General features: G+C 41.3%; 1 protein-coding gene across 1 annotated transcript; it reads left to right on the top strand.

Moving 5' to 3' along the window:
- The first annotated feature begins 597 nt into the window (after positions 1-597).
- On the top strand, positions 598-4716 carry LOC131459634 (N-acetyllactosaminide alpha-1,3-galactosyltransferase-like). The gene is made up of 6 exons (XM_058629644.1): positions 598-934; positions 1294-1349; positions 2233-2316; positions 2437-2526; positions 3029-3166; positions 3339-4716. The coding sequence occupies exons 2-6, from the start codon at positions 1345-1347 to the stop codon at positions 4018-4020; spliced, it is 999 nt and encodes a 332-aa protein (XP_058485627.1). The 5' UTR covers positions 598-934; positions 1294-1344; the 3' UTR covers positions 4021-4716.
- The last annotated feature ends 8988 nt before the right edge of the window (positions 4717-13704 follow it).

The raw sequence follows: 13704 nt of genomic DNA, 5'->3' as shown, positions 1-13704 counted from the left end.
GAGAAGAGGGCCTAACTGAGCCCTGAGGAACCCCACACGAGAGGGGAGCAGAGAAGGATACAGAGGCACAAAGGCTGACAAAGAAAATATGATCTGCCAAGTAGGATCTGAACCACGCCCGTGCTGCACCTTGAATGCTCATCCACTGCTCTAAATGAAAGAGCACAATCTCATAGTCCACTATGTCAAAAGCTGCAGTTAGATCCATAAGCACAATCATGACAGTCACCTGAGTCAGAAGCTAAAAAGATATTGTTAAAAACTCTTAAAAGAGCTGATTCTGTGCTGTCCAGAGTTTTAAAACTCGAGCACAAAAGAATATTGTGCTCTTCCAGAAAGGCCAATAAATCAAGTGCATATACAAACCAATCTCTTTCTTATACTTGCTACACAATGGAGATATTGCAGGATTTACAGTGTTACGTGATTGGGGAGTGGGTTTCATCCTATGAAGGATCCTAAACTAACTCTCTGTTAACCTATTGCATAGAAATGTTTCCCATAATGAATTCACTGCCTCAGACCAAACTTCCTCCCTATATTTAGTTCCCAGGTCCTTCTCCAATAGTCATTTAACTCTATCATTGTTACAGTGCAGTGGCATGCTGGACCTGGAGGAGGAGTGTCTTGTCTGCTTCACACAGGAAAAGTTAGGGACTCAGAAGTGCACAGTGTTTTCATCTGGTCTGAAAAACAGGTCTTGCTGTTAACCAGTGAAGGATGTTCTAAGCATAGTATCAGGAACAGAGAGGGAGTGGACTTTCGGCAGGGTAGCATTTTGTCACACAACTCTGAAGACAGTATAGGTGTTTTAACACCTATACAGCTTCCAATATTAATATAACAGTACCAGAAACAGAGAGATTGCGTCTCACAACTGTTTACATCAGTTTACCAATTTGGAGCATTCTATCAGAGGAAAATCCAAATCTTTGTAAGTATCACCCCTGCTCATGTTCTTTGAATGCATACCAGTGAAACTTTTAGGACAACTGTGATACTCTGTAGTTTATTGTAGATAAACTACAAACGCCATGTAACATGTTTTTGTAACAAGCATTTTGTCTTAAATTGTTTTCTTAAACAATTGTGTTACTTTAAAACTGGTCATACATGTAGTATGCAGTTTGATATCTGTAATATTTTTTGTATTTATGTATTATTGTAATACTCATGAAAGTTGCATGAGTATTACATACATGTATTGCATACAGAAATACATACTAATGGTCAATACTTCCGGTTAGACTAGTTTTTAACTGCAGAACGTGTGTGTGTGTGTGTGTATGTCAGGGATGCTGTTCTTTGAGATTTCTGGAAAATTGAGGACTGGGTGTCATAGCCATGAGGTAACATCTTTTACATTTCATTTTTGTTGTTGGTGAAAATAGTAACACATTTTCACTGAGCCAAGCAAATGAGGTACTTCAGTTACAAGGTTTATGATTATAATATAAGTTAAATGCAATACCATGTTCTGAATTTGAATAAATAGACTGAATAAAATTACAATAACATCACAAATTATGAAATTCATAATGCATGTGGAACTGTGGTGTAATATTTTCATAATGTTACTCTGTCATTGCTTGTGGCTTCATATGAAAGCGCAGAACTGCCACAGGGGAGACTGCAGATCAGGTGGAATTGCAAGAACAACCAGTTCGATGGAACTGGTTTTACGACTCCATATTTTAAACTCACTCAGGATTGAGGCATATTACTATATTCCTGTACCAGTGGCAAAGTACTCTCTGAAGCAAACCTCTTTGTCCTATGCATGTTTTTAATTTAAATACATTTCAAACTTTTTATTTTTGGTTCGTTTTTTTTTGACAGGACATTTTCCGCCTTCCTCAGAACTGTCACCTTATGTTATGTGGTGACGTGCCATATCAGCTTTTGACGGGTCAACCACTCCTCCTGCTGTCAGGTTGCTCCCCCTAGCCCCCATCACCACGTAACATCAGGTGACAATTCTGAGGAAGCCGGAAGATACAAGTCAAAACTGGTTAGCAAGGTACAGGAAAACTTCCTGTTCTCTAAAAAAACAAGACATAATGAATTTTCACAACATACATTTCAAACTGTTTGGCTCAGGATCAGTTTGCATTTCAAATTTAATTTCCTGTTGTTTTTACCATACATCCGAATCCAGAATGAAGTATGACCACATCATTATGAATTTTAAATTAGGCTGATTTTTGTTTCTCTACATTTGTATCGTTGCAGTGGGCTCAATGAAAAGGTTGTGAGAGTTGGAACACTCTCCTGTCTTCTCTTCGTCGTTATCAGCTTAAACTACATATATTCAAGGTGAACGACAAGGGCTTCATTGAAGCATAAGCGCTCATTCTGTATGAACAAATGCAATGTGTTTGCAAGTATCACTTCAAAATGATTGTGTTCCACTCTAATGATGGTGTTGGATTTTAGGTACCCATTAAAAAAAGTGGTCGACCTTTCACCAGACAAAGAAGAACAACATAGACAGATCATCGATATGGATAACACACTTGACTTTGGGTAAGACAGGTTAGTCTTTAGTATTGGTTGCATCGGCTCAGGGATTACATTTTATGTTACTTTGACAGTAATACTTTCATGCTGACTTTGTGCGTCCTTAGTTCTTTGTTTTATAAATTCTCTATAGAGTGCATGTTTTTATTTTTTAAGTATTTCTTTTAAATACCTTGATAATCTTGACCTGTGTATTTTTGTTTTTACTGTATTGTACTTTTGGATAGTTTTTGGACAACTTTGTGCGCGCAAATGATTCTTTAATGCAAACATTTTCTTCTAATTAGTCTTGCAATACTTCAATGCTAGAACCTGGTGCTGTCTATATATTGTTAATTGTTACATTTTTCTCATAATAAGAAAATACATACATACAGTACAACACAATCATTGTGATAGTTATGAATGTTGTTGTTAATATTATTTTGAGAAAACTCTATACTATTATTATTATTATTATTATACAAATGCACAACACTAATAACACTGTATTTACTTATTTTTTCAGGGCCAGAGACGATGTTAAGACAAGAACAACTTGGATGGCTCCCATCATATGGGAGGAAATGTTTGACCCTCATTATTACAAGCAAATGCACATTCATCTCCAATCGTCTGTGGCACTCACTGTGTTTGCTGTAGGCAGGTTTGTTTCCCTATTAACTACTTTTTATTGCAACTGCAACAAGTACAAATACAAATCAGATTTAAATACAGCACAAATGTCCCTGTTTTTGTTATGAGCCCCAAATAGCTAAAAGTGGGGCTTCCTCATCATCATAAATGTTTGATAGTTTAACCCCCATCTCTTTCTAAAGGTACCTGGATGCCTACATCAAGACCTTCCTTACTTCTGCAGAAAAACACTTCATGTTGGGATTACCAGTGACATATTACGTGTTTACAGATACACCAGAGAAGGTTCCAAACATTGAACTTGGTCCTCTGCGAAAATTGAAGGTTATCCCGGTAGAAAAGCACTCCAGGTGGCAGGACATCTCTATGGTGCGAATGCGGACAATATCAGAAATCATAGAGTCAGAGATTCGTCACAGCTTCAGATATGTGTTCTGCTTTGATGTGGATCAAGAGTTTAAAGGGAGATTTGGCCCAGAAGCTTTGGGGGAGTCTGTGGCCTTGCTCCATGCCCACTATTACAAACTTCCTAAGTACAGGTTCACCTATGACAAACACCCTAATTCCAAAGCATTCATGGAAACCGGAGATTTCTATTACCATGCTGCAATCTTTGGAGGGTTTTGGAAAAATGTAAAGAATTTGACTGATGTCTGCTATCAGAGAATCTTGGAGGACAAAATGAATAATGTGGAGGCTGAGTGGCATGACGAAAGTCACCTAAACAAGTACTTCTGGATAAACAAACCAAGCAGGCTGCTCTCCCCTGAGTATTGCTGGGACTTGACACTTCCTGATTATGACATACGCGTCACCCGTCTGATATGGGCAGAAAAAGATTATGACAGACTTCGTGAAACGTAAGACAGCAGAGACACCATCTTCTTAATGACAAGAATGACCACTTTGTGGTCATTCTTGTCAAACTCTCATGACATGAGAGTTTCATTGCTCCTACCTATTAAAACTCATTGGCTGCCATTGACTTCAATAGATGTCAATTTGACCACTGCTCTGAAAATGGCTGGCAGCCAATGAGTTAATACTACCTGCTTCTTGCACTAAGCTTCCTGTCATCCTAAGTGTGCAAACTAAGTCATAGAATGACTGCCTTATTTAAATGAAAAAAGGCGAGAAGTGAAAAAAAGCACCTCCTACCAACCTTATATGAGTCTAAGAAGTGCTCCTACCCAAAGAGTTCTTTGCATGTGCAAACTGTTTGATTTAGAAAAACACTAAACACTCAAAACTCAATTTTTTGCTCACGCTCACAGTGGGCCAGTCTGATTCTTGGTTGTGTGGGTATCTATTAGAGGTTAGCAGTGTAGTATCTGGTTGATTATTAACAACCAGTGATTTGGCAGGGGATACAATTACATTAGTCTAATATTCTTTTCTTCTTCCCACTCCACAACATATTAAGTCTTTAAGTGTTCACACTTTGTTTTAATTATTCTTTTATTATTATTATAATATGTTTTATCTTTTATTTTCTACCTGTTGTTTTGTGGTTTTTACTATATTCTGAATAAAATTTCATCCATTCATATAATCACTTCACATTTGCGTCGGTCTGTGTTTACTGCCTCACAACTAAATGACAAAAGACTTGAGAGCTGTTTTACAAGACTTCCAAGGTCCAATATACTGAAGCACTGCCAGAAACTTCCTCTGCTCTAAAACCAAATCTTTTTTTAAAAAAAGTCTAAAAGAGAGTTGGACAATAAACACAATGACATATGCAGATAGTTTCAAAGATGGAGTCATTGCCATGTTTTTTTTTCTTATTCAGCTATGAGCATGTCCACACATTTGCAAAACCACGAATGAAATATAGTTTTGGTCGATATGGGAAATGTCTTGATATATGAGATCAATTTCAATCAGGCTCTGAGTTTATTCAAGGTTATTTGAGATATGTGCCTCACACAGAACAGTGAACAGTAAAATAAAAAATGTAAATGATGTAAGACATACTAAAATAAAAACCAGAGGGTTCCAAACAGAGTGTGAAATAATGCACGAAACATGAAAGAATATAGTGATGTTGCACAAATTAAACAGCGTTATATGGGCTGTAAGACTGTTTAAACTATTTTAAATGTGAAAAACACAGCTAAAATAACAACTAAATGAATTTCTACATGTCAAACGCTGTGTCAACACACTCGCCACATTTCTGGATCTAACACTACAACACTTAATTCAGACACACAACAAACATTTGAATGAAAGCAGAGACAGATACATCAAAGTATTCTATACCAGCAGAGAGATAAAAAGCCAAAGAATAAAGACAACAGAAATCACTTCGCCGAACAACTGCTGGAAAATGTTTCTCTGTGAAAAATTTATTCGACAGCTAAAACAACGCTATATATGGTTAGACGGACTTGTGCTACACTCATATCATTCCGGGTGACTCCCTTACGGACATTAGCACCCTGGGGGAAGTGCCAAAGTGTGTGTTGCATATTATTATATTATAAAGTTTACCAGTTGTTAGTTTATATATTTTAGTTAATTTGCTAAAAATAAATTGTTTATACAGTCAGCTATTTACACATTTATGTTCCCAATTATTATTTGCATATTTTCATGTTGAAATATTTACATCAGCATGTTTAAAAACTTTAAATAATTAGCTGAATCTGCCTTTGTGGTTCTGACTCACATTTACCTGTCTAAGTCCTTCTAGCTTCTCAGTTGTTGCTTCAAACACATGTGATGCATAACAAGGAATAAATCAGGAAGTGTTGTTGTTGTAAAGCTGCTGAAGGGGGGAGAACAGTAAAGTGCTGCTTCAGAAAATATCCATCTCCATCTTACTGTTTATCAGGATGGAGCCAGCGAGGATGAGGAGGATTTCCCCTGTGTGGGAACACTTCGATCTGATATCTCCTAACAAGTTAAGCTAAATCTAACATTATTACTGGCGCATTAGGTTTGCTTATCAAGAACTATTTTTCACGGTTTCTTATTTTATTCAAAGGTGAGGTGTTTATTGTGTTCCAAGGAGTTGGGGTACAATAACAACACCTCATCCATGCTAAGGCATTACCATGCCTTGCGTGAGAATAAGGAGGAAACTAGAGCTTCATCTAGCCAAGGTAAGTCATAACAATATTACAAACACACTATCACAATTTTTCCATGTTTGCTTTTGTTTATTGTGCAAATAAAGACAAGTAACACTGTATTTATTATCTTTTAACCAGCCACCAGAAAACAGGAGCTGGATGAAGCCCTTGTCTCCATGATAGTGAAGGACACACAGCCCTTCAGTATTGTGAAAGATGTTGGATTCAGGGCATTGGTGTCCAAACTGGATCCCAGTTCTGTGCCTTGTGAAAGGGTCTTCTCCATGGCCGGAGAGGTTGATTAAAAAAAAAAGAAATCGTTTAAAACCAAAAACTGTTGAAACAAGAGTTTCTATTATTCAGAAACTCTTGTTTCTGAATAAAAATGAATGAAATTGGCTTGATCCTCTGCCTGATTACGCCCATGACATTTTCAGAAAAACATTGCACAACCTGCCATATTATGATATTACCATTTTGGGAAAATGTACACACACAAAATACATTCAAAAAATGTATTATACACATATGTGATAATATACAGTATGTACAGAAACTATTTGGTCATACATTTTTTGTAATTCATAGTCATTCCCAACAGACACAACAATTCAATGCATCACACATTACATGGTTCAGATACAGCTGCCTGTTATTATACACTTGGCCAGTAGGTGGTTTCGTGTGCACATGAAACGAATGAAATGAACCCTTTCTCGAACCAATTGGCAAGTGGTTCAATGCCTCATGAGGCTTCATCTCCCCGTCACTACAACAGGCATAAATGACGCACTGGCAAATGACAAAGAAACTGGGGACACTATAGGGAAGAGGGAATCAAGGGCAGGTGCGAGTGATTACTAAAGGATCACCAGGTGAAGTGCATGAGGGAATTAGGGGAGATGTGTCAAAACAACTGAGGAAGCTACGAGACAGGAAGACATGACATTTACCAAAATAAAAGGGGAAGTGAAAATCAAACCCACACCAAAAGTGACATGAACTTAACGACTTTAAACCTAAACTAACACGATAACTAAACTAAGCAGAACAAAAACACTAACAAAGTCATTTATTCAACATGAATGACAACCGAGAGAATACTCGTGAACACTGCACATATGTGAACACTGCACATATGTTCATAGCTAGCATGTATTAGTTATTTATTCATCTGCCATTAGCCTTCATTTCAGGCTTATTAGCAATGTATTAACAAGCTGCTGTGTCAGATTGAGTTCAGTGGAGGAGCAGACTGACAAGCTGAAGTTCATCGCTTTCACGTTCAGTCCCGGTATCCTAACAAAACTTCCTCCCCACGAGACGTCCTACCGAGGCTTAGTGCGCATGTGCACAAATAAAAAACGTTAGGGTAGCCTATCTACCTGTATGATTTTAAATGCACATGACATTATTTCACGGCACTCTACCTTTACTGACCATATGAAAAAAGGGTGCTGTAGCACAGATCGACAGATCTAAATTCAGCCTTCGGTAGGACGTTTCAACAAAGCAGCATGTTTCGTCAGTCGCGGGGCAGATGATCATCACTATCGGTTCTGAAACTTACTGATAAATATGATTAACACATGAATTAGAGTTGAAGATAAACTGGTTGCGTAAAAGAATCTGGCCTTAAAAAAACTAATTTGAACACGTTATTGCTCCTAATAATAATATTGTAGGTATATTATAGGTACTACAGCTGATTCGGGTAAATGAGCTACAGCATCCAAGAAGGTGTGTCGGTCAGGACACAAGAAGGAGAGAGGGACCGGTATCACTATGCAGTGGGCCTTATTTCGACACGTGTACGTATACACACTCACACACTCTGAAACAATAAACAACAAGAAACAGCATCACTCTCTGCCCATATAACTTCCTGCATTTCTTCACATGAATAGTGAACATAGCTATACATAATAATCTATTGTGTATCTATTAAATGAACGCAGATAATAGATGATCATCTAACCCCACCCTCCGCTGACTAAGCAGGCATGGAAAACGATGCACATATCGGCGCTCAGCAAACAATCAAGTAACATTCTTTACTACCACACAGCCAGCATAAATCAACTCAAACAGTGCAGGAAATCAACTGTACGTTTAAACAAGGCAAGACACGGCAGCGGAAAATATGCGAATGACCGCCGGCGCCACCAACAATTAACGACGCAATTAATTATCAGAATCAGAATCACCTTTATTGTCATTATACAGTGTACAACGAGATTAAAGGACAGTTCTAGTAGTGCAAATGAAAAGATAAGAGTGGAGAAGAAGAACGAAACAGTGCACCAACACCTTCGACAAATTAGAAGGATATGTAAAAAAAAAGTATTCAAGTATTTATAGTACATTGTACAGCAGAGTGGTTGTATATTGCACGGGTACGAACTGTAAGAATATTGCACAGTTTGGAAGAGTTACTTAGTGTTAAGCACTCTTATTGCACTTGGGTAAAAGGTGTTCGCAAACCTAGAGGTACGGGCTTGGATGGACCTGTACCTCTTTCCTGAGGGCAACAGTGAGAACAGGCTGTGCCCAGGGTGTGAGCTGTCACAGGTGTTGCTGGTGGCTCTGTGCAGACACCTGGTGTCGTAGATGTCTGACAGAGAGGACAGCTGCACTCCTATGGTGCCCTGTGCTGACTTTCTGACTCTTTCCAGAGCCTTCTTGTCAGCCTGAGAGCTGCTCCTGAACCACACCAAGATGTTGTGGGTGAGGATGCTCTCCACAGAGCACCTGTAGAAGGACAGCAGCAGGTCCCGGGACACGTTGACCCTTCTCAGTGACCTCAAAAAGTACAGGCGCTGCTGTGCCTTTTTCACAAGGGAATTGGTGTTAGTCCCCCATGTGAGGTCCTGAGAAATGTATGTTCCCAGAAACCTGAAGTCACTGACCCTCTCCACCAGGTCTCCCCCAATGAGAAGAGGAGCAAGAACCTCATTCCCTCTCCTGAAGTCCAGCACCAACTCCTTAGTTTTTGAGGAGTTGAGTGCCAGGTTATTGAGGGAGCACCAGGCAGCGAGGTTCCGGATCTCCTCCCTGTAGGCTGTCTCGTCACCGTTTTCAATCAGCCCCACCACAGTGGTGTCATCCGCAAATTTCACAAGGACGTTGCTGCTGTCATGGGTGTACAGGGTGTACAGCATTGGACTGAGCACACAGCCCTGGGGAGCCCCGGTGCTCACAGACAGGAATGAGGACTGGTGGTCCCCCAGCCTGACTGACTGCAGGCGATCAGTGAGAAAGTCTCTGATCCATCTGCAGGTGTGCTCGCCGATTCCCAGACCGCGCAGCTTGGACAGCAGTCTGCTCGGAACAAGTGTGTTGAAAGCAGAACTGAAGTCCACAAACAACATCCTCGCGTAACTGCCAGAGTGTTCAAGGTGTTCACACACTGTGTGGAGGGCTGTGTTAATGGCGTCCCCTGTGGACCTGTTGGCTCTGTACGCGAATTGGTGCTGATCGAGGCCGGGAGGCAACAGGGATTTTATGTGCCTCAGAACCAGTCTCTCAAAGCACTTCATCACAGTTGAAGTGAGAGCCACAGGTCTGTAGTCATTCAGGCCACTGACCGACGGCCCCTTGGGGATGGGTACAATGGTGGCGGTTTTCAGGCAGCTGGGGACTGTGCAGGCAGCCAGCGAGAGGTTAAAAATGGTGGTAAAAACCCCCGCTAGCTGGTCTGCACATCCCCTCAGTACCCTCCCCTGGACGCCATCAGGACCAGCAGCCTTAGATGGGTTCACACTCTGGAGCACCTTCCTTACCTCCTCCGTTGTTACTGTGAGGGCCAGGCTGTCAGCGGGCAGCAGCGTGGGGGCATCCTCCTCCTCTCTGACCTCGAACCTTGCGAAAAACTGATTCAGCTCCTCTGCAAGGTCAGTGCTGGTGCTAGTGGTGGGAGCACTGGAGCTGTTCATGTTTACAAGGTCCCGGATGCCCTGCCAAACACGTCGGGGGTTCCCCTCTGCGAAGTGCCCCTCGATTTTCCTGGTGTACGCTGCTTTCGCCCGCTTAATGCCCCTTCTCAGGTTGGATCTACATGAACTGTACAGCTCCTTGTTACCAGACCTGAACGCAGAGTCCCTGTCCCTCAGCAGCTGTTTCACCTCACAGTTCATCCACTGTTTTTTATTTGGATAATGTCTGATGAGCTTTTATTCTGTGACATTATCCGTGCACGTTTTAATGTAAAACAGAACCGTGGATGAGAAGTCTGTGAGGTTGTCCTGGGCAAAAATGTCCCAGTTGGTGGTGTTGAAGCAGTCCTGGAGCTGTGGGATGGTATTTCCGGACCAAACCCGTATGGATCTCACCTCAGGCATTGTTCTTTGGATTAGAGGTCTGTATGATGGGGTGAGAAACAGGGACAGATGATCCGATTTTCCAAGATGTGGGTGGGGGGAGACTTTGAATGCGGCCTTGATGTTGCTATAAACCTTATCCAGCACGTAACGACCTCTCGCTGCACATGTAACATGCTGGTAAAACTTAGGGAGCACAGTTCTTAAGTCCACATGGTTAAAGTCTCCAGCTACAATGAAGATACCATCCGGGTGGGCAGACTGTTGTCTGTTGAGCGCAGCTAGCAGGGTCTTGCTAGCTGCGTTAGCATTAGCACTCGGTGGTGTGTATACGGCCGTAACCATAACAACCATGTGCTCTCGGGCCAGATAGAAGGGACGACATCTGAGTGTTAAGTACTCCAAATCAGGGGAACAGTGTGTTTCTGTCACTGTAGCGTTGGCACACCACCTGTTGTTGGAGTAGATGATCAGTCCTCCTCCTCTGCTTTTCCCCAAGTCGCTCGTCCGGTCGGCTCGATGTGCCGTGCGTCCCGCTAGCATGATAGCCTCGTTAGCTACCCCCGAGTGAAGCCAGGTCTCTGTCACGGCGATGATGCAGCTGTCCCGTACAGTTTTCTGCGCCTCGATGGTGGCCGATAGCTCGTCGAACTTGTTGTTCAGTGAAATGGCGTTCGTGAGGAAAATGCTGGGTAGCGCTGGTCTGTGCGGGTCTCTTCGTAGCCGAGCTTGGATGCCGGCTCGGCAGCCCCGCTTCCTGCGCCACCTGGTCCTTTGTTTAGCCTCAGGCTTGGTTAGCCACGGGCTGTTTCCCGGTCGTGCGATCTCCAGTGGAATATTATGGTCAAGTCTCCGCTTGGGATTTGACTTTCCATAGCGCATTCCAGTCCGGAGTAATTCCTCTCTACTGTACTTCTTACTGCTCACCAAAGTAGCACCAGAGGGTGCGGAAAGAGAAGAAAAAGAGTCACAGCACACGGAGAGCTGTCCGGCTGCTGCACTCATGCGCGCCGCCATTGACACTTTGATATGAGCGATACTCACGTTCGTTCATTCACTTATACACTGGAGTGTCAATAAAAAGCACACGTCCCAAAAAACATGTCAAAGACACAGGTAAGCTCTCAGATGCATACAGTCTCCACAGGAAAGAGAAACGAACTGTTCATCAATCGTGGCGATTATTATTTCTTAACTACAAAATTAAAAATATGTTAATTATTACCTATAAGTTTGACAATGTCAAATAAACAACAATGCACTGTATTTTTCGTAGGTTTTTTTCACAGTTTACAGCAAGTGATTATTATCATACAGTATCCGTGAAAGGGTAAGGTAAGGGTTAAGGGTATACTTCATAGGAATGAATGGAGCCAAAGGGGCGGAGCTCTATCCAGTTCAACTTGGTGCTAGCTCGGCGCTAGCTGTGAACACATGTGCAGTGTGTGAAATCGGTGAATCTTCTGCTCAATACACAATGCCTAGGGCCCCAGGACGTATTTTGACAGTAATGTGACAGCTGTATATTCATATTCATAACTGTGGATTTGTATTCACAATGAAGAAAGAAAAAGTAACTTTTTTTAAAACGTGTATACCAAAGTTTATATTTGAATATTAGTATAGTAATTTACTTTGAAAGTTGTCAATTTACTTCAAGTTTTACAAACATCCAAGTTTGCAGCCTGAAGCAAACTTGCAGCAGGTGGAAGAGTGAATTGCAAAAGCTCAAGGTTAGAGGGTGGAAGATGAGCTGGCTGAGGACTGACTGAGAAAATAGGAACCTTCTGAAAAGGGTATCATTGCACACAGAAGTGAAAAATGTTTTCTGAAATGGTGACCCCTTAGATGATTTGTTGCTATTGTGTTAGAGCCTCTGGCAAAATGGCAAATTGCGGTGTTTTTATCAGCAGGATCGCACAGACTTGTGTTTCTTGTTAACACACTACAGTATGTTAAACCTGAGTTCAGGCCAAAAGAAGGTTTTGGATATGATGCTGCTAAAACACAGCCTGACACTAATATGAACTGCTAACAGCCTCTTTTTGGCAAAGGGAGGTCAGTCATGATTCTTTTTGTTTTGGTTTAGATTAAATGACTCATGATAGTTCATATCATGAACAGACGCTGTGGCACCAACAATGGAGGCTGCAGCCACCTGTGTCTCCCCAGCAACAAGACATTCACCTGTGCCTGCCCCACTGGATTCAAGAAGGTGGACCACTTAAACTGTGCTAATGGTGAGTCCTGCAAAACACATCACATTTGATCTTTGTTATTAATTCATGTTATATATTTACAATGCATATTGTATGTGAAGATGATGGTATTGCATATACAGCCCTCACAAATATATTTTAGCTCAGGTCATTGAATTTATACTCACAATTAATCAGTAAAGTTTCAGCATTGATCTCTACATTTTCAAGAATGTTTTAAATCAAAAAAGAGATGACTGTAGGTGCTCTTGTTAAATTAATAATATCATAACATGCATTTAGTCTTCCTGACAAACATGACAGCTAAGGTGCTGGTTGTCAGTGGTACTTAAAATAAGTGCACTAGAATTACAAGTTACTTTATAATTATTATAATTATAATTTAGACAGTTGTACTATGTGAAAATGAAATTACTGTATATGACATACTGATATAAATGAGTGTTTTGGATTCACCCTTTAAGAGTTGCTAGTTGTCTGTGTGTTAGTGCTGTTTTGTTGTGTCTGTTGACCCCATTGTTAAAGCTAGAAGACTGACAGAAGACCTTTGGTCTTTAATCAGGTCTTGATAAGTTCCTGCTTTTTGCCCGAAGGACGGACATCCGACGAATCAGCTTTGATACAGAGGATATGTCCGATGATGTCATCCCTCTGGCTGACGTACGCAACGCTGTGGCTCTAGACTGGGACGCCAAAGATGGCTACATCTATTGGACAGACGTCACCACTGACTCTATCAACAGAGCACTGTGGAACGGCACCAAGCAAGAGGTCAGTGACCACCAGACTCTGACTGAACTCGACACTGAGGTCCCACCATTTGTCCCAGAATATAGAGCACAGGAGCAGGATGAAGAAGGATTTATACAACACTTCCATCTGCTGCGGCTGATATACAATACACGGTGGTAGATGCAGTTTAGTGAATCC

Source organism: Solea solea, chromosome 5, assembly GCF_958295425.1.
Source record: "Solea solea chromosome 5, fSolSol10.1, whole genome shotgun sequence".
NCBI lineage: Eukaryota > Metazoa > Chordata > Actinopteri > Pleuronectiformes > Soleidae > Solea > Solea solea.
This window is presented reverse-complemented; position numbering and strand designations above follow the sequence as displayed.